A 22,143-nucleotide genomic window follows, 5' to 3' on the forward strand; every position below is an offset into this window, starting at 1 on the left:
TCCTAGACATTTAATGGACATTTTCCTCTAACAGTGTTCCAGTCTGCATTTCGGTTTTATTTGTTTTGATAGAGGAGTGCACTGCAGCAGAGAGAGTGGGGGAGAAATACTTTTACACCTACCTGAAAGGCATTCTTACATTCATTTGTTCTGCGTATCTTCCAAGCACTTCCCATGGGGCATGCAACTTCACAAAGATAATGTCACTATTTATCAGAGAGGACTGAAACAGAAAAAAGACACTAAATTGAAAAGTATATCCACGTCTCCTATGGTTCCAATTGAAGTGGAACTTAGAGCACATGAACTTGTACACAGTTTAAGATCGGAGGTCATTTTTCAGCAATAAGCTGGGTCCTATTGTGTGCACATATGCATTCAATCAATACGTCACTGTGTGTCAGGCTCTGGAGAACCAGCAGGGAAGAAAAGAGATACAGATGGCCTTTACATTCTGCAAATACACACATACAAAAGAAGACAGGCCAAAACAAGTTAACAAGAGACAGAGATTCAGAGTTGAGTGTTCTGAAGACAACAGAGTCTTGGGAGAAAAAGTTGGAGTGGGATACCCATTTCCTTGGACAAAGGGTCAAAAAAAAGTCCTCTCTGAGGAGTGGACTTGTGGGTTGAGATATAAAGAAGGAGCCAGGTGGGTAAAAAGCTGAATGTTCTGGGTGCAAAGCCCCTAGACTGGGAAACAGCTTAGTATGTCCTATAGTGGAGGGGCAAGGAGGAGGGTGGAGGGGCTAGGGTGGATTAATCACAGAGACTTTCATGAGAAGAGGCTGGAAAGGTGAGCAGGAGCCAGTGTGCAGTGCTTCACAGGCCACAACAACACAGTTAAACTTTATGCTAGGTACACGAGGAAGTCACTTTGATTTAGGTGTTCAAAGACCACTGTGGCTGCTGCATGGAAGCTAAAGAATAAGGGAGAGGCACAGTGAAACAGAGAAAGCGATGCTCTCAATCATTCAGGCAAAAGCAATAGTTGGTGGTGGGGGGGATAAAGGGAACTCAGAGATGTGTCTTAAATCTGGCCAGCATCAGCAAGGCTTTTCCAAAGGACCGTGCTCTTTGGCCCCAAACCTTTGCCTTCTTTGGGGCTTTTTATCAAAACAGAATTTAGGGCTGTAAAACTAGGACTTCACACTCCGTTAACTACCCAACAGGTTTTGGTCTGTGCCTCTGGCAGCAGGGACACCCCTTATTAGATTTCCTTTGGAAGTCATTTCCCAGGGTGAAGGCTGAGTTGTGGAAGGATGTGGAAGAAAAATGAGAAACAGTTAAGCCAGAGCGGTTTAAATGAGCCAAATGGCCAATTATTTATCCTTATCTGTTTCACACAGGGTCATCCTGAACTGCATACCATTTAAGTGTTTGCAGTTTAAGAAAATCAATTTAAAATTTCATAGTTTAAGATGTATTAGGCCTTTGTGGCTGAACTCTCCTTATAACAGAAACTATACACAAGTCAATATTTTTACACACCTGACAAAAAAACCTCAACTTCATGCTTTAGCAGGGGTACATTTGCACTGTAGGCAATTGTTTTTACATTGCAGTTGAAAGGCAACTGTAATTCGTTTTCGTATTTTCATTCAGGGTCATCTTGCTGGGCTTATAAATATTGTATTTAAGGCCTAAGAACACCTCAAGATATTATGGAAAAGCAAACTGGTATCAACGACAACATTCTCAGAAAATTTGGTGATGCTGACTTTCCCATGGGGAGGAGGGCCAGGATCCAGGTGCACAATGGTGCAGGGGAACCCCTGATACTGGTTAGAAAAAAAAAAAATCAAATTTTCTGGCAGTTCAGGCTGAAATAAGGTTTTATCTTTCAACGTAGGACAAGCAGACACCTATCTTTAAGCCCCCTGAGAACAAGGAAAGCTTCTGTTATTGGTTGAATCCTTTGGCCCCAGAACAGTTCCTGCAATAGAGGGAGCACTCAACCAATATTTGCCTGGTGGTGGTTTATTTGCTGCTGTCGTATCCAATTCTCTGCGATCCCATGGACTGTAGCCTACCAGGCTCCTCTGTCCCTGGGATTCTCTAGGCAAGAGAACTGGAGTGGGTTGCCATTTCCTTCTCCAGGGATCTCCCCAACCCAGGGATTGAACCTGGGTCTCCTGCATTGCAGGCAGATTTTTGACCAACTGAGCCACCAGCGAAGCCCTGGTGAAATGTGAACAGTTAGTCCCGGCCCAGGTCAAAACTGGGAGCCCTATGCAGCAGGAAGTGATGAAGATGAGGTGGCTCTTGGAGCCCACGTAGCTGTTGTTTGCAAACGAGGTACTCACCCAGGGGACACACACACCAGCAACCACTTAAATGCTGTGTCTCTTCACAAACGCCTTACTGTTTAGTGACCTACGGCGTCCCTGCATGGAGCGTGCACAGCCATGTAGCCAGGTAGAGAGGGAATGAGCTCATGGGCGCAATGTCTGGGTAAGAACGCGTAGAAACACAGCTCGCACACACTCTCTGAGGTCGTCTCAAAGATAATCAGTTGAACCTCCTTGTGCTTTGGAAAAGAATGCCACTTGTTCTCCCACATGCAATAGTTTTCCAAGTTAAAAAGCAGAAGACATACTTTATTTCCTAAAAATGGGCCTTTTTGTTTATATTAAGATACACTTCAGTATCTGAAGTGGTCCTGCTGGTCCAGTGGCTCTGCACTCTTACCACAGGGGGCCCAGGTTCGACCCCTGGTCAGGCAAGCAGAGCCCACAGGCTGCAACTAAAGATCATGCTTGCCACAACTGAGACCCGGCACAGCCAAATACAATTTTAAAAAAAGGAAAAAAGAAAGATGCTTTAGAGTCTGTGAAGGTTTTGCAGCTTCCTCACTTGGGAGGTTTCATGGTGATACTAGGAATTCTTTAAATTCGCCTAGTTTTCTGACAAGGTCCTTACTACCTCTCCCATTTCTCATGAGAGGAAGAGTAAAATCGTGCAAAATAAAGAGGACAAAATGGCCATGGGACTGATTCACAGAATCAACCAAACCTTGATTTAGAGCATGAAATTTTAGAATATGCTCTCTTCACAGAATTACTGTGATTGCTAGTTTTACAGAAAATATACAATCTACCTCAAGAATAATCACTTTGTAGACCTCCCATGAATATATGAACACACTGGGGAGGATAAAATACTATATCCCACTCAGGGCATGTTCTAAGTGCCATACTTCTGTATGTGAAAAGGCCAAGTTCATTACCTGAACACATACTGAGTCAACTAAAATTCTAATGTGGGATTTCAACCATTTTCTGCATAAATGAGCAACTGCTTTGAGTCACTCAGTATGATTAAAAAAGAAACCCCATTTTCTTATTATTTCAATTATAACAATGATTATAAAGCCTGTTATATTTATTTTATATCATCACTTTATTATATTTAGTGCTGTATAATTTTAGAAGCACTTTTACACATTACCTCATTTTATTCTCAAACTTGTAAGAGAGGTTTTAATTTCTTAAAAAAGGAAAGAGACTAAGTAATTCACCCATAGCTAAACTGAGAGTCAGTCCCGACCCACATCCCTTGACTTTATCCATTTTAACTGATAAACTCTGAGGTTTAAATAAATCCATGGCTTTGACAAGCATCGAAGACACATAATCTCTGAATTCTTTATCAGTTTACACAAACAAAGAGGGGAAATTAAGCTATACTTAAGATTATTTTGATAATCTTGAGAAAAATGTTAACTGAATTCCCTTGAATGATGATGGGTGTCTATTCATGTGTTATGTGTGTGGAGGGTCTGCATGAGTGCATGCCTGCATCTATGTGTGTATGGGGCTTATTATTTTCTGTTTTTAAGGAGAAACTGAACTTCAGCTCAGAAGAATAAATGTGAAACATGACTGCTAATTATATGGCTCATCCATCACTCTTTTTCTCGAGTACTGAATGATTATACTACTGGGTCTAAATAGGTTTTCCTTCTTATTAAGTATTCCTTTCCACATAAATCCAAGTATGCAAGTACCAAAATGAAGAGAAATGAAAATGATTTTTTGAAACAGAGTTGTTTCATTCATATACTACAATAAAAACCCCTTAGGTTAGAACCTTGGGGAGAAGAAAAATGACCTTTTAGAGGAGTTTGGAAAATCTCCTTAGAAAAATGACTGGAGAAATTTAAAAGTACTATGGAAAACATCTGGAACAGAAAAAGGTAAGATCCACAGAAGACTTTCCTTCTTTCTTATTCATTTAACAAGAACATATTGAACATGATCTATGTATAGATGCCGGGAATGCAAAGATATATAAATTTTGGTCCTTGTCTTGAAGGTTAGGTAAGGTAACCATAAGGAAAAAAATAAATAGCATGCCATTATCTAACCCAAGCAATCCACCTTTTAAAAATGCGTGAATGTATACACATCTCTTCATCTCATGACCCCCAAAACAATGGCTGAAAAGAGGACGCTGATGGAGAAAAGGTTTAGGAGTGGGGACATGGAGGTAAGTCACAAACTTACTTTAGGACATATTAAGTTCTTAACACCCATGAAAAGACATCTTGTGGGTGGATAAATGAGTCCAGACCAGACTGCGTCTGGAGCCTGGGGGGAGCAGTCTGAGTCAGAGATACAAAATAAATATGGCCAGGAGAGAGACAATGTTTAAATCCATGGGATGGGATAAGGTCGATTCGGAAGAGAGTGTAGGCACGGAGCCACGTGGATAGCTGCAGCACAGAGGTTAGACAGGAATCGGACTCTGAGGCTCCACCGCACATATTCACACATCTACCTCTCACCAGCTCTGTGACCCTGGCCAGGCTGCTGAATCTCTCCGTGCCTCAGTCTGTTCAACTGTAAAATGGGAAATGATAGCACTAGCTATCAGTTGAGTTGTATTAAATGGCATAAAATAGGTGAGGTACTCCTAGTACCTCTGAAAACATCTTAGCAATATCTCCAAGAAGGGCCATAGCACACTGGTGGTGGGGGAAGAACACAGCTACTGGTTACCTAGTGACAAGCTGTGATGGTGACAAATAAGAAACCACTACCTGAAAAGGATTTCCAGTCTTTGACCACAAGTCTAAACCAGAAGAAATTCTGAAAGTCAAGTTCCTAGTGCCCATCTCCTTTCCCTCCACCATCCCTACATATTCCTCCAAGGACATCCAGTCATTCATTCATCAGACATTCATTGAGTGACTACTATGAACCAGGAATCAAGATTGTCAGGAGAAATATCAATAACCTCAGATATGCAGATGACACCACCCTTATGACAGAAAGTGAAGAGGAACTAAAGAGCCTCTTGATGAAAGTGAAAGAGGAGAGTGAAAAATCTAGCTTAAAATTCAGCATTCACAAAACTGAGATCATGGCATCCGGGCCCATCACTTCATGGCAAATAGATGGGGAAACAATGGAAACAGTGAGAGACTTTATTTTTGGGGGCTCCAAAATCACTGCAGATGGTGACTGCTGCCATGAAATTAAAAGATGCTTGCTCCTTGGAAGAAAACCTATGACCAAACTAGACAGCATGTTAAAAAGCAGAGATCTTTACCAACAAAGGTCTGTCTAGTCAAAGCTATGGTTTTTTCCAGTAGTCATGCACAGATGTGAGAGTTGGACTATAAAGAAAGCTGAGTGCTGAAGAATTGATGTTTTTGAATTGTGGTGTTGGAGAAGACTCTTGAGAGTCCCTTGGACTGCAAGGAGATCCAACCAGTCCATCCTAAAGGAAATCAGTCCTGAAATATTCATTGAAAGGGCTGATTCTGAAGCTGAAACTCCAATACTTTGGCCACCTGATGCGAAGAGCTGACTCACTCGAAAAGACCCTGATGCTGGGAAAGGTGGAAGGCAGGAGGATAAGGGGACAACAGAGGATGAGATGGTTAGAAGGCATCACAGACTATGGACATGAGTCTGAGCAAACTCTGGGAGTTGGTGATGGACAGGGAGGCCTGGCATGCTTCAGTCCATGGGGTCGCAAAGAGTCGGATACGACTGAGTGGCTGAACTGAACTGGCATATCAGGTTCTCTGCCAGGTGGTTAGATATATTACAGTCATCCAAAGTTACAGTCTGTAGACAGACATCAAACAACAAATAAACATATGAGTTAAAATTATGAAAAGTTGTAAAAAAAAAAAGATAAGAATATAGTGCTGTGGGCCAGAAGAAGCGGGGTACTTGCTTTAGTTGCTTTAGATCAGCCGTTTGATCCCTGCAGGTGTAACATCCAACCTCAGATTCAAAAGGTGAGAAGGATGCCAGCAATGAGAGAAGTCACGTGAGAAGCATCCCAAGCAGAGAGAACAGCAAGTATGAAGACTCAGAGATCAGAGACAACACAGGGAACCAAAGCCTCCAGTGACCGGACACCGGAAAGTGTGACCACAGGGCTGAAGAGGAGAGCTGGGAACAGACCACGCCAGGCGAGGTTCAGTGCTGTTAGGAGTCTGGATTGTATTCTCTAAGGTCAAGGCAAAGGGTTAAAGGCAGAGAGGTGATGGCATCACTTGTTTCAGAAAATAAACCTTGGAGACTTTCTTGGTGGTCCAATGGCTAAGATTCTGGACTCTTACGCATGAAATTATAGACCTTGCTTTTAGGAAATTAATGCCAAACTAGACATGCAGTGCAAAGCAAAGATCCTTCAACACAACTACAGAACACATGTTTTTCACAGAGACGTGCAGGGATTGAAGTTGGGACTGTAAGAAAGCGAGTGCTGAAGAATTATATTTTTGAATGATTAAGAAACTCTTGAGTAGCCGACTCAAGGAGATAAATCATCTAAAGGAAATAGTCTGAAAAATCATGAAAGGCTATTCTGAAGCCTGAGACTCCAATACTTGCCACTGATGCGGAATACACCACCGAAAAGACCAGATCTGAAAGGGAAGTGCAGTCAGGTAAGGGACAACAGAAGAATGGTTAAAGATCACAGATGACATGAGAGAGCAAACCTGGGATTGATAGGGCCCATCAGCATGACGAAAGAGTCGGAAGAGAGGGCTGCTGAACTGGACATATCAGTCCCATGGTAATATACTCATTAACATCAATTAAAGTCTTGAAGACATTTAAAATACAATAAACTTGAGTACAATTATAAAAGAAGTAAAAAAATAAAGACAATTATATGTTGGCTAAGAAGCAGTACTTGCTATTGTGCTTTAGAAGATTGATCGCAGTTAAATCAAACTCAGATCAAAAGGTAGAAGATGCAGCAAAGAGACATCAGGAGAAGCATCCCAAGAGAGAGGAGCAAGTAGAGACTCAGAGATCAAGAAAACAGGGTAACAATACCCTCCAGTGAGACACGGAAGTGGACCACAGGGCCTGAGGGGACTGGAACAGACCAGGCCAGCGAGGTCGTGCTTTAGGAGTCTGGATGTATTCTCTAGTCAGGCAAGGGTAAGGCAGAGAGGTGATGCACTTGCTGGAGACTTCGGTGGTCATCTAGATTCTGGGAATTATATGTCAGAATCCAGGTGAATCCTGTTTAGGGAATTAGACGCACAAACTTAAAGCTTGCACTGCAAGTAAATTCCTGCGTCACAACTGAACCACATTCAACAGAGACTAAATCCGATGCACAGAAAACCACACAAAAAATACAAATTTTTAAATCCCTGGTACGGGGAATCCTCAAGGGAGCACAGGACTGAAAAGTTCACTGGGAAAGTTATTCCAGGAGGCCAGGTGAGACAAGGCAGTGTCTGGAACCAGAATGTGGACATGACTACAGGAGAGGATGGGCAGACTGGAGATTTACCTGGAGGTAAATTTGGGATTGATCCAGTGACAGTGAGAAAAAATCCAGTGTCTTAGAATCCTGGGCAGGGTGCTTTGCCCAGGAAACTGGGATGGTTAGCACCATGCACTGATGCAGAGGACAGTCAGGGAGAAGGAGGTTGCTGACTTTGGGATATGCGTGCTCAAAGTACCTGGGTGACAGTCACACAGAAGGCTGAAGCAGGCAAATGGATACAGGAGTCTGGCTCTCAGAGGGTGGGACTTACTGAGAATTGTAGACATGTAGCTAATACTTAAAAGCACAGAACTTGATGAGATCACTGAAGGAGTGGAGGAAAGTGGGAAGGACCAAGTCTCAGGGCACGCTAACACGTAAGAGGTTTGGAAGAGGAGAAAGCGACCATCAGGGAAGGAGGTGGGGGACAGAGAGGGGCAGAGCAGAAGCCAGGAGAAACGGGTTTCTAGAAGGGTGAGGATGAGCGGCGTCGGATAAGCCAGGGGCAGCTGAGGTCACCCTTCCTGCGGATGCTGGGCCGCTGCGTGGCGGAGACCTTGTCAGCAGTGGCCCCGGCCCCAGCCTTGCTGCTGCAGCTGCCTCCCCTTCACCTGCTTCCCCTGCCCATGGCCGGGTCCTGATTCTAATGCAGAGCTGAGGGGGATCTCTGCTCTCACGGTGCCCAGCTTGCTCCTTGAAGGGCAGCTGGGAACATCCATGTTCAGCTGGTTCTCCTGAGTCACAGCTGTGTTCGAGGCAGGCACAGCGGTACTGCGCCACGCCCCTCTTCCAGCACACCTCTGTACCACACACACACACCAACCAGCGAACGAAGCCCGTGCACAACTCCCTGGTCCACACTGTCGGGAGCCGTCAGCTATCTGAGAACCTCTCATCAAGAGATGAGAAGCGGCTCTGTACCCAGGGTTCTGAGGCTGCGGTTTTCCTGCACTTTCTCCAAGGATTCCCAGATGCTGAACGCCCCTGGAAATATCCCAGGTTTCCCCAGATGGACATGCAGCAGGGACCTACCTCCCTCTCTCGTGACACACACATATCCTTGATTTCAAAGAAAAATCTTATGCAGTGTGAGTTTTGTTTGATCCTATGATGCTGTCTGAATGAGATCATGACCATGTGCAGAGTCATACATGGAGGATATGTGTGCACGCAGAAGAAATGGACTGGACCTCACGTCTGCCACAGAAACCTTATTCTGGGAAACTTATCAATCTATTTTCATTTCAGGTCCATTTTCCCTGAGTGGGTTCTAATGAAACAGGATGGTGGCCCTTTTTAAAAGGTAGCAGGAGAAAGGAAAGCAATTTGAAAGGATTTGGTTAATCATTTCTTCATCAAATATTTATTGCATGTTTATTAACCACTTGCCTTGTGCTGGGGAAGGGTCATTTATGTTATAATAAGGCAACTGGCTTTGGGCTATACAAAAATGAGATCATTCCTGCCCCTGAGATGCTAATATCTAAGCCACAGAGATAAAAACTATATGGGAAATTTGAGTAGAATTACACAAGAGCTATGTGATGATATGCAACCTTTCTTTGGACACTGAAGAAAAACAGAATGGAGAAAGCATACAGTGTAATTGTTAAAAGTCCCAGCTTTGGAGTTAGGGGTCAAGTGCCAGACCTGCTATTAGTAGCTGGTGAGCTTGAACAAGGTATTTAGTATCTGTAAGCCTCAATTCTCTCATCTGTGAAACGGGAAAAATAGCAGCACTTATTTCAGAGTTCTTCTGAGAACTACAGGGTTTAAGGGATGCAAAGTACTTAGGTAGTTCCTTATGCACATAAAATACTCTTTAAATGGTAAGAAGGAAGGCTTGTGAATTATTAAAGTGAAAGTGTTAGTTGCTCAGCTGTGTCCCACTCTTTGCAATCCCAGGGACTGTAGCCCATCAGGCTCCTCTGTCCATGGAATTCTCTAGGCAAGAATACTAAAGTAGATAGCCATTTCCTTCTCCAGGGGATCTTCCCAACCCAGGGATTGAACCCAGATCTTCCTCGTTGCAGGTAAATTCATTAGCGCATTTGAAAATAAGTTTTTAAGTTAAAGCTTTAATTGAGAAACAAGATTTCTTTCTTCCCACCTGGTTTTCAGATTTGTGCCATGAAAGTATAGCTATGGAACATTAGGAACAAAGAGGCGCTTGCCTGGAGGGATGAGGAGGGGCAGCTGCATGTGAAAACTGAACAGGTTCCTCTCCACGGACATCACAGAGTGAGTGCTGGCTCACAGAAAGCCGTCTTGCTCTCACTTGTAAGCTCATTTGATTCATCTAAGATACAAGTGTATCCTGTGGTTATATTTGTGCCAAACAGGGACAGGCAACAGGTGAGTAGGGAAGGAAACAGGGGTCTGTTTGGAAATAGCCCCATGGGTCTAGGTCAGTCCCAGGGTACCCTAAAGTCAACTAGGGGCCCTGCAAGAGGCTGTCGAAATTAAAAAGGCCACCTCAGCTCAAAAGATGATCCCCATAACCTTGAAGACAACTGTTTTAAAAGAGCTGAAACTTCATTAGAGCAGAGAAGACTGAAGGAGACCTAGGCTTAGGTACTTTCGAGAAGTCTCCTTGATGTCACTTGTCAGGTGATCACTGGCCAACAGCCAACCACATGCTGCTCTGTGGTGGAAAGAATGCCTGGGCCAGGTCCTGTCTTGTGAACTTGGGTGAGTCACCTCACTTCTCTGACTGTGAACTTCTCACTGGCCACATAGAAACAACATGATCCTTCAGGGCTGCAAACTTTTGGGGCTACTCTACCATACAGATTAAAACAACCTGTGAAAACATGTCAAAAACTGCCCAGTCCTGGCTCTGACTGCCTCTTAGAATTGGAGCCTGGCCTCTTCTCTGCCCTCAGTTTCCTCATCTGCAAAGCATGGACTAGAATCACACAGTCTGTTCCAAACTCATTCAGCAGAAGGGTACCTGGAAATCACAGTAGTCTCTGCAGCTGACCATGCATCTCATCACATGAACTGTAACTTAGCACTTTCTTGGGTTTGAAAATCACTGCGGATGGTGACTCCATCCAGGAAATTAAAAGACGCTTGCTCCTTGGAAGGAAAGCTATAAAAACCTAGACAGTGTGTTAAAAAGCTGAGACATCACTTTGCCGACAAAAGTCTGTATAGTCAAAGCTATAGTAGTCATGTACAGATGTGACAGTTGGACATTAAGAAGGCTGAGCACCTAAGAATTGATGCTTTCAAGCCATGCTGCTGTAGAAGACTCTTGAGAGTCCCTTGGACTGCAAGGAGATCAACAGTCAATCGAATATTCATTGGAAGGATTGATGCTAAAGCTGAAGCTCCAATACTTTGGCCACCTGATGCAAAGAGCTGACTCACAGGGAAAAAACCGTGATGCTGGGAAGGATTGGGGGCAGGAAGAGAAGGGAGTGACAGAGGATGAGATGGCTGGATGGCATCACCGACTCAAGGGACGTGAGTTTTGAGCAAGCCCCAGGAGATGGTGAAGGACAGGGAAGCCTGGCGTGCTGCAGTCCATAGGGTTGCAAAGAGTTGGACATGACTGAACAATTCACTACTCATTCACTCATGTCAGCCACAAAGCTTCACTGAGGGCTGGCTATGAGTAGGGACTGTCCTGGGTGCTGGGCATATAGCTGTGGGTGAAACAAACCAAATCCCCATCCTCCCAGAGCTCAAGTTCTACTTGGGACACAACCCTCAATAAATAAGACACATGATACTGCCGAGGGTGTGCTCTGAAGAAGAATAAAGAAGGGAGGGAAATAGAAAGTAATGGTGAGAAGGAAATGCTATTTTAGACAGGCCTTTTGATAAGGTGACATTTGAACAGAAACCTGAAGACATGGGAAAGGAGGCCATTCCATTACCCAGGGAAAGTGTCTTCCAGGCAGAAATCAAAGGATGAGGGCCCAAGGCATAAAGACACTCCATGATGCAATCTATTCAGCACAAAGAGTCACACTGGGGTAGCCGCCTTCCTCTCTCCACTACCCCCTCAGGCAACTACCAGGATTTCACTCTCTCATAACCACACTGTCAGAACAGAGCAAACCCCCAAAATTCTGGGGCAAAAAGGAGAGATGAATGTTCAATTAGGAACTCAGATAAGGCTCTCAGAGAAAAAGTAAACAGCAGCAGTAGGGGTGGGAGCAGTTACAGAGCGCAACACACGCTACTAGTGCTTCAGGGCTTTCACACACATTAAATGATGCCATCTTCACACCAACCCTATGAGGCAGGCAGCTTCGTTATCCTGTTTCACTGCAGATGAGGACCTAAAGCACAGAGATCTGGGCTAAGATCACACGGCGAGGAAGGAGCCTGGATTCTCACCAAGACAGCTGGGCTTCAGACCTGCTGCTTCACAAGAGTACAGGGGGGCTCATGAATGTATGTTCTTGTGGATTCAATTCCATCATCATTTTATTTTTTGAAAAATGCTTAGTTATACATTGAGCTCCAAGGTACAGTACATACAGTCTCCTTTAAATATCGTAACGATGTTTGTGAATGTCAGGCCAGTGGTTAAAAAAAAAACAAAACTTGAAGCCTGGTTCTGCCACTCACACGCCCCGTGTGTTCCTGGCCTGCTCCTAGTTCATAAGCCTCAGTTTCCTGATTTGTAAAAGGAGGAGAGTATCAAGCATGATTGTTCTGAAGCCACATGGTCATATTTCAAGTAGCTCTATAAGAATTTCCTTCTTCCTCCCATAGCTACTGAATGCATGGAGAACATGCTGCTAATTTACAGCTGATGGTAGAAATTTTTTTGGTATACCTGGAACCTAGCCTCTGAAACAGATGGAGATATGTACAGTTCTGGAGGGCTGAAGGGTTCAGAGTAATCGCTAAGTCATTTCAACCCCTTTCAGCAGGGCTGCCATCAACTCAGTTGTGTGTCACTGGGCAAATGACTTGCACTTTTCTGAGCTTCAAGTTTTCTCTGAAAAATGAGGGCATATGTTTCTAAAAAGGCCTTTTTGTTTCTTTTTACTTTTTCATTCTTGGTTCCCTGAGGGCTCCTCAGAATTCCTGAGTGCAGGTTCAAAGAAGGTCTTCAGCTGATTCTGACGCAATCCTCTCTCGACTCATGCACACGGAACACACACATTCTCTCTTCCTCCCTCCCTCGCTCGCTCTTGCTCACTCGCTCTCTCATCATGCCCTGGTAGAGAAAAGCCTCTGAGATACTGTACGTTCCTAAATGGTCACAGTGCTCATTCCTTGAAGATAACACTAGCCTCAGCCAGGAACTAGGACTCCTCTGGTGCCTGAGACGGTAAAGAAATCACCTGCGATGAATGAGACACGGGTTCAACTTCACAGGGTGGGAAGGTCTTCTGGAGAAAGGAATGGCCCCACTCCAGTAGTCGTGCCTGAGAAACTCCAAGGACAGAGGAGCCTGGCAGGCAAAGAGTCTGACACAACTGAGCAACTAACGCTAACAGGCAGGAAGGAGGTGCATGAGAGTGCTCCTCACTACTCCTTGGCACGGCAAGGATTCCATCCAGACTGTAGTCTCATCCCACCTGTTCTCCCTGGAAGACGGCATCCCTTCATTCCCAATGGCTTTAGGTGTCGCCTATCTCCCAGATCCCTATTTTTGGTTCAGACCCTTCCTCTGAGTTCCAGATCAGCAACAATGGCCAACATATTAACTACCCCCTGATAATCTCATGGGTGTATCACACCCAGTGTGTCTAAAACAGATCCACTTTCCTGGAAAACACTGCTCTTTTCACTATCCCCAGATTCAGCAAATGGCAAAATCAGCCTTTTAAGTCCAGGAGTCACCTTTGACTTCTTTTTCCTTAGACCACATTCAGTCAATTGCTGTGTCTTATTGATTCCACCTCTTATATTTCTCTCAAGTCCATCCATTTCTTTTCATCTCCATCACCACCCTCCTCCTTTAAGTCTCCATCATCTAGCTCCTTGAAGACTTCTAGAAGCTGGGCTCCCTCTAGTTCCATTCTTGCCTTGTGTATTCTCACTGACATCAGAGACATCTTTAAAAATACATTGTGATCCATGGTATCCCATGACTGTCTGGAAAATCACTAAGGTGGCCAATGCATGATCCAGCTCCTCCTTTATCTTGTATTATTTTTCCTTTCTCTGGTTCCAGTCACAGGGCCCTCATTTCTTCTTTCCATCACCAGACTCCTGAGAAAATGTCATGTTTTCTCATATGCTATTTTCTCTGCCTGATAAATTCCTGCTCCTTCAGGCTACAAGTTATGTGACAAGTAAAATTATAAGACAGTCCCCAAGATTTCCACCCTACTTGAGTACACATTCTGAACAACAAAATAGGTGGAACCTGTGAATGTGAGGGGATGGCATTCCTGGGATTGGGATACTAAACTGTTAACATTGAGTGAATAAACAGAAAGATTAACCTGATTGACCTGAATCAATCAGGTCAGTCTTTGAAACAGTTTCAATGTCAGAGAGATCCTTCTGCAGGCTTTAAAGAACCAAGTCACCATGTTGTGAGAAAGCCCGGGAAGACCAGGAGTTGTGAGCAGCCCCGCAGAGCTGAGAGCAGTCTCTAGGTGAGAGCCAGGCAGGAAGGGGGGACTTAGGCCTGACAGCCACAAGGAGAGAAATTCTGCCAGGAACTACGTAAAGGACCCTGAACTCAGAAGGAGTGAAGGCTGGCTGAAATCCTGATGGCAACCTTGTGGCGTCCTGATTAGAAGACCCCAGTGAGTTGTATCCTGGTCCACAGAGAAACTATGAGATCATAAACATGGACTGTTTTAAGCTTTGTCAAGTTTGATGTAATCTCTTATGCAGCAATATAAACCTAAGACAGGTTTAATATATTAGTTTGGGATTAATACATACACACGACTATGTATAAAATAGGTTAACAAGAACGACCTACTGCATAGCACAGGGAATTGTACTCAATATCTTGTAATAACCTGTAATGGAAAAGAATCTTGGAGAGAATATATAAAAAGAATATATATACATTCAATATATACACATATATATACATATTTATGTATTCTCTTCCAGATTCTTTTCCATTATAGTTTATTAAGTGATATTAAGTAAGTTATTATAAGATACATATATATATATAAAACTAGATAACTTTGCTGTATACTTGAAACTAAACCAATGTTGTAAATTAACTGTACTTCAGTTAATAAAACTAATACAGGTTATAACTCTATTAATTATGAAATTACATATTTCACTCTTGTCTTTAGGAAACCATATAGCTTCCTCAGCTGTATTCCCAGAACCCAGATATTACTAAGCACATAGTTATGGAGGATGAACATCTTCGGACCTAGAATATAAGTAACTTTCTCTCATTATTGATTACCTTGTTAAAATACTACCTTTAACATTACCTTGTTAAAAAACTCATCTTCTTGTCACTGTGAAGGTTTCAATGTGGTTTAAGTTTACATATGAGAAACTTAAGTAAATACTTCTCCAGGTCACAACCAGGAAGGATCCAAAGCTGAAGAGCTAAGCACAAATCTTCATGTTTCCTCAGAGGTTCCCTGTGTTGCAATTAAGTGAATACTGATGCAACATGCTCTTGGTTACTCTGCATCAACCCTGGTGATCCCTATATCAAGCCTAGGAAACTCACTGCATTGGCCTACCTGAACAAAATCCACGTTTGGCATATCATAAGCTAAATTATGATGTAGCAACAAATAAACCCAAATATCAGTGACTTAAAATGGTAGGTAATTCTCCAAGCCAGGCTTCAACAGTACGTGAACTGTGAACTTCCAGATGTTCAAGCTGGATTTAGAAAAGGCAGGGGAACCAGAGGTCACATTGTCAACAACATTTGGATCACAGAGAAAGCAAGAGAATTCCAGAAAAACATTACTTCTGCTTTATTGATTATGCCAAAGCCTCCTCTGACTGTGTAGATCACAACAAACTGTGGAAAATTCTGAAAGAGATGGGAATACCAGACCACCTTACCTGCCTCCTGAGAAATCTGTATGAAGGTCAAGAAGCAACAGTTAAACTGGACATAGAAGAACAGATTGGTTCTAAATTAGGAAAGGAGTATGTCAAGGCTGTATATTGTCACCCTGCTCATTTACTTATATGCAGAGTACATCATGTGAAATGCTGGGCTGGATGAAGCACAAGCTGGAATCAAGATTGCCGGGAGAAATATCAATAACCTCAGATACACAGATGACACCACCCTTATGGCAGAAAGTGAAGAAGAACTAAAGAGCCTCTTGATGAAAGTAAAAGAGAAGAGTGAAAAAGCTGGCTTAAAATTCAACATTCAGAAAACTAAGATCATGGCATCCAGTCCCATCACTTCATGGCAAATAGATGGGAAAACAATGGAAACCATGACAAACTTTATTTTCTTGGGCTCCAAAATCACTGCAGATGGTGACTGCAGCCATGAAACTAAAAGAGGCTTGCTCCTTGGAAGAAAAGCTATGACCAACCTAGACAGCATATTAAAAAGCAGAGACATTACTTTGCCAACAAAGGTCCGTCTAGTCAAAGCTATGGTTTTCCCAGTAGTCATGTGTGGTTGTGAGAGTTGGATCATAAAGAAAGCTGAGCATTGAAGAATCGATGCTTTTGAACTGTGGTGTTGGAGAAGACTCTTGAGAGCCCCTTGGATGGCAAGGAGATCCAACCAATCAGTCCTAAAGGAAATCAGTCCTGAATATTCATTGGAAGGACTGATGCTGAAGCTGAAACTCCTATACTTTGGCCACCTGATTCAAATAACTGACTCATTGGAAAAGACCCTGATACTGGGAAAGATTGAAGGCAGGAGGAGAAGGGGGTGACAGAGGATGAGATGGTTGGATGGCATCACCAACTCGATGGACATGAGTTTGAGCAAGCTCCAGGAGTTGGTGTTTGTTAGGGAAGCCTGGCGTGCTGCAGTCCATGGGGTCGCAAAGAGTCGGAAATGACTGAGGGCTGAATGGACTGAAAATGGTGGTACTGTACTGTCCGTGTGGGAGCTACTAAGTGCTTCAAATATAGGCCAGTCCAGACTGAGATCTTTGGAGAATATGAACTAGGTTTTGAAGACCGAGAAGTCTGAAAACAAGAATATAAAGTATCTCTTTATCTCTTGATTACACATTTAAATGATAATTTAGATCTAGTATATTAAAGAAAACATCAAAATTAAATTCGCGTGTCTTTTACTTTTTATACATTGTTACCAAAAATTTAGAATTACATTGCTTCTATTGGTTGGTGCTATGATTAAGTTCTATTTCCTGTTTGTATTACTGGGTTGGCCAGAGATTTTGTTCGGGTTGTGAATGACCTTTCTGGCCGAGCCAGTATGTATCCACTGCAGGTTAGCTTACTGCAGTGACTCGGTAATCCATGCTGAGGGTGACTGTGCCAGAGGGAAAGCAGAGCTCAGAAGGTTTCATGAGGACACATCCCACTTCTGCGCCAGCTCACTGAACAGAAGTCGTCATCTGGACCCATTTGTCTATGAGGACAGCAGGAAGAGGAGTTATACCTGATAATCAGTGCTGATTAATACACCCTGAGACAGAATACCCTCCTCCATCACCTGATTATCACAGTATATCTACTGCGTAAAACAAATGTCTTATCTACTTCACAACATAACCATTCATAGTCATTCAACAAGTACCTAAAGATAAACTTAACATCCTAGGTACTAAGCTGGGATACAGGAAAGGCTAAAACATGGTCCTGGATCTCAGGGAACTCACAATTCATCAGATCTACTAACTGCAAAATTATGCTGAGTACAGTGTGATGAATATGAATAGATGTTGGTCTCACGCCCAGTGGGAGGGTAGGCGAGAAAATGTTCCCTCTGTGGACCTTCCCTTCATGGAGTACTAAATCTCTTCTCAGAAGTAAGCAATGTCATTTCTGATCTACCCTACTTCAAAAGTTCATATCATAACATTTCTCTTTTTCTTCAAGGTGATGTATTAGATAAGCTGAACTTGGAGACAACTATATCATCACAGTTGCACTTTATATTATCATGAACGATTGACCTGCTGATAACTATTCACAGTTATGACCCAGTCAATAATCAATGTGTCATTATGTCCTTAATAAGCTGCGGTGATTAAGAGCCAAGCATGACCCAGAAAGGACAGGTGAGTATCTTGTCTGCTGCCAGTGAAGCAGCAATTTGACTTTGGAAATAACTTTCTAACGCACTTGGAAAGGTTATGATATTCTTCCTAGGCCTATTCTAGTTATCTTTTGGTGGAATGCTGACAGAAACTAGAGGATGCAGAAACAGTGCAAGGAGTGATAGTTACAAACTGCTTTTTTACCTAAAGATCATGAAAAAGCTGTCAAAAACTGGGGCTTATATGATCAGAAATGTAACTGATAGATTATACTTCATCTCCTATCAGTTCCTCATTGGTGTAATGCTAATATAACTCCTTTGCTTACTTTATGGGGCCAAGACAGAGAGATAGACAGTCAGATATAGATAGGTATATATAGATATAAATTACCCATAAAATTATATAACGTATTTGAAATCATGTTGTGTGGGGGCCATCCATGTATCACTGGCATCTGGTTCTCCTCTACTCTGGGCACATAGAAAGCTGGGCTTCCTGACCCAGTGGTTAGGCTGGAGCCATAGAACATGCTCAGGCTACTGAGCTATGAGCAGAAGCCTTGAAGACTGGTGTGCAATTTGCCTTTCCCTTCCACAAAGGCAGGTCTCTGGATGAAGTTACTGTGATGCTGGGTCCCTGATGATGACATGTATATGGTAACTCTTCCCCCCTCCCTGCTATCCTGAGATCAAGAAGTAAATCCTGTTGCTTCAAGCCTTGAGTGCCATACAGAAGCGATGTGAAAGCTCTGTATTGAACTTCCTGGGATTATAAGGAGACACAGGAGAGGCGCCCACAACCAGATCTTAGGGTGCTCTAAAAGCTGGAGGTCAAGGGGAAGAGGAGGGTGAGCAAAGGAACTGAGAAAGGGTCAGAAAAGAAGGGAGAAATCAGGAGAGCACGAGATGCCTTCTGGTCAAGAGAAGAATGTTTTTCAAGGAAGCAACAATCTACCACATGGACAGATGCTGTTGACAAAGCCAGTAGGATAACAGAAATGGCATGAGTGCTGGGTGTGGTTAAAACTGATCTTAATAAAAAACAGTGTCTATGGAGGGAGAAAGCCCAGATCCAGTAGTTTGAAAAGAAGCTGGGCCCATCAACTGACAACTGGCATAAGATGATGTCTACTGCAGGAACATGATGGACCTAGAAGTTATCATTCTAAGTGAAGTAAGTCAGACATAGAAAGACAAAAACCACTTGCTATCACTTGTATGTAGAATCTTAAAAAAAATGATACAAATGAACTTATTTACAAAACAGAAATATACTCACAGACATAGAACACAAATTTCTGGTTACCAAAAAGGAGAGGGAGGGAAGGAGGGACATATTAGGAGTAGGGGATTAACAGATACAAACTAATATACATAAAATAGATAAGCAACAAGAACATACTATACAGCACAGGGAATTATATTCAATAACCTATAATGGAATATAATCTGAAAAAATGATCAACAATCACTTTGCTGCATGCCTGAAGCTCTCAGTACTTATATCAACTATGAGCTGCATTTAGTCATTCAGTCGTGTCCAACTCTTTGCGACCCCATGGACTGGAGCCCGCTAGGCTCCTCTGCCCGTGGGGATTCTCCAGGCAAGCATACTGGAGTGGGTTGCCATGTCCTCCTCCAGGGGATCATCCTGACCCAGGAATCAAACCAGGGTCTCCTGCATTGCAGGTGGACTCTCTACCTTCTGAGCCACCAGGGAAATCCACATCAACTATATTTCAATTTTTTAAAAAAAGAGAGACAGAATCGTAGGTGAGAAAATGGAGACAAAGACACCAGGCAAATCATTGAACAAGTTTTTCTGTGGAGTGGAGAAGGGAAATGAGGTGGTCATTGGAAGAGAATATGGGGGGGTGGTCAAGGGATTTTCCTTATGAGTTACAGGAGCATGTTTATAATGATTGAGTAGGGAGCAAAAACTGATGATGCAGGAGAGAAGAGATGATCACAGAAGCAAAGTCCCTGAGAAGGTGACATGGGCGGGATTCAGCAGGTAACTGGAGGGCTCCTGGGACAGTGATGGCCACGTGGACCACAGTAGCAGCGGGAAGGCAGACACTGAGCGTGGGGATGGCCACAGAAAAGCCTGTCTGACTGCTGCTAGTCCTCTCAAAGTACAGACAAGATTATAAGCAGAGCCTGGGTGGGTGGCGCGGGCACAGATAAAGGAGCTGAGAGGGCACAGGGCCAAGAAGCTGGTCACCTCCCATTCAGTCTTTGGTCGGATGTCACCTTCAGCGAGCCCCCTGCATCACACTCTACGTAGAAAGCATACTCCTTCACCCTCCAGCACTCTCAGACTTTGCTCTACGTTTTCCTTTGCTACATCATCTTCTAACATGCCATATTAATTTTATTATGTTTACTGCTCACTGTCTCACTCATTATGTTAGGGGCAACACTGACGGAAACGGACCACCCTGGTCAGGTAAGATCGTAGCCACTGAGAAGGTCCTGGTAAGGAACGTGGAACTAAACACTACTACCAACTGGAAGAATTCGGGAAAGGTCAAAAGGAGATGCCACATGTCTCACCAACCTCCCAGAACCCTCCTCACTGGAATCCATCTTGGCTGGGCGATGCACACACCGCCAGGAAGGACCCTGAATCAGAATGATTGGCCAGCGACAACCCAGGAACTAACCCCATCACCATAAAACCTGAGACCTTGAACCACAAGGACAGCAGTTCTCCTGGGCTCCCTTACCCTGTTGCTCTCTGCCTGGATGCCCCTGGCTGATAAAGTCTCTTGCTCTGGCAGCACATGGGCCCCTTGGACAATTCATTTCTGAGTGACAGATGAGGGCCCACTCTCATGCCTTGGAAGGGGTCGCCCCTACTTCAACAATTACAAGGTGAGCACTGTAAGGATAGGGACTCTTTGTTTGGTTCCCTGATGTATTCTGAATGCCTAGAATTATACCATGCATTGTCTATTTATTGAACAATTAAAATTTTAAAAATGAATGAATGAAAGGAAGAGGCCAACAAAGGAAGGATGGGAAGAAGAAATGAGTATAATTGCTCACGATGGTGAGGAGGGGAGCACTCCTACGAGGCTCCCTGATATTCTTTGGTGCTCTGGTCCTTGTCCAAGAGGGGAGTCACAAAGGGAACCACTCAGCAAGTCTTTCTAGGAACATTCAACCTGTTCAGGTGCAGGCACAAAGAAGATGGGATTTAATCAAGGTCAAGGCTTTGCCAGGCAAATAAGTCAAAGAAACAAAGGAATGAAAGAACCGAAGTACTTGGAAATGAATGGTCATAATGATGGATCCTGGAATCGAAATGAAGCAATGAAGGGGTAAAATGATGGTCAAAAGAGAGGCTTTGACAATTAATCAGCAGGCTCATCATGAGAGTCAGTGCCCTCTCCAGTGACGATGTGAAATATCTAAAACCATTCAATGCAAGTTTCAGTTCCAAGTATTTAAGGGTTTACTTAGAATTCTCTTTCCCTAAAGAGACTTCATTTCAAAGAGAGATTAAGGTATATCATTGTTAAGTATATCTAGAAAAAGAAGAAAAGAACAATTACAAACTTTCAGTACTTACCAGGTAATTGCTATTTTTGTATTGCAAACTAAATAAACCACTGTGTGACGAAAACAATCAAGACTAGGGCTTTTTCATTACACTGGAGTTTGTACAGAGAACTGAAGGGTAAGAGATGCCTTCTGGCAGTCAGAAAAGCAGCAAGAATGGATGCCCCAAACATAATGCACACAGTGTGATCCATGAGCCACTGAATGAAGGATTAGATTTCAGAAGACCCACAGGCACTTATTAGAGTCTGAACAGCTGAATCAAGGCAGCCTCAAATGAATGCCAAAGTGATTTACTGCTGTGCAATCCAAAATAATATACTGGTTAAAGCAAAGAACTGTCAGTCTGCAGATGAGGAGAGGCCCCCGGAGGAGACAGAACACGTTTCTGAAACACTGATGGACACTGGGTCTCACCGTGAGTCATTTTCTTTCCTGCCTACTGGACTAAGGTCAAGGAAAACTGTGGGCAGTACACCTTCATTCTTCTGCCTGCTCTACTCCCAGCCTTCTCTAAAGCTCTTTTTAATTTCAACCCGTGTGGAACAAATCAGAACAGAGAATGGAGATGAACAACAAAGAACTCTATCGAGCAATGAACACCATCTTGCTGGAAAACTGTCATGATCTTGGTTGAGTTTTTAGGTGATAGTGGGGCAGTTGGCTGAGTAAAACACCTAGCTTGA

At 43.3% G+C, this 22,143-nt stretch overlaps 1 protein-coding gene across 6 annotated transcripts in view; it reads right to left on the reverse strand.

Annotated features, from left to right (window-relative positions):
* The window catches only part of ANO4 (anoctamin 4), a 427,540-nt gene that overhangs the window by 141,443 nt on the left and 263,954 nt on the right, over positions 1 to 22,143 (reverse strand). For all 6 annotated transcript variants that reach the window (XM_070454084.1, XM_070454083.1, XM_070454082.1 and 3 more), the window contains one exon: positions 123 to 223. In XM_070454084.1, coding sequence (XP_070310185.1) covers positions 123 to 223 — 101 coding nt within the window. The remainder of the gene's footprint in view (positions 1 to 122; positions 224 to 22,143) is intronic.

This window comes from Odocoileus virginianus, chromosome 23 (assembly GCF_023699985.2).
Source record: "Odocoileus virginianus isolate 20LAN1187 ecotype Illinois chromosome 23, Ovbor_1.2, whole genome shotgun sequence".
Lineage (NCBI taxonomy): Eukaryota > Metazoa > Chordata > Mammalia > Artiodactyla > Cervidae > Odocoileus > Odocoileus virginianus.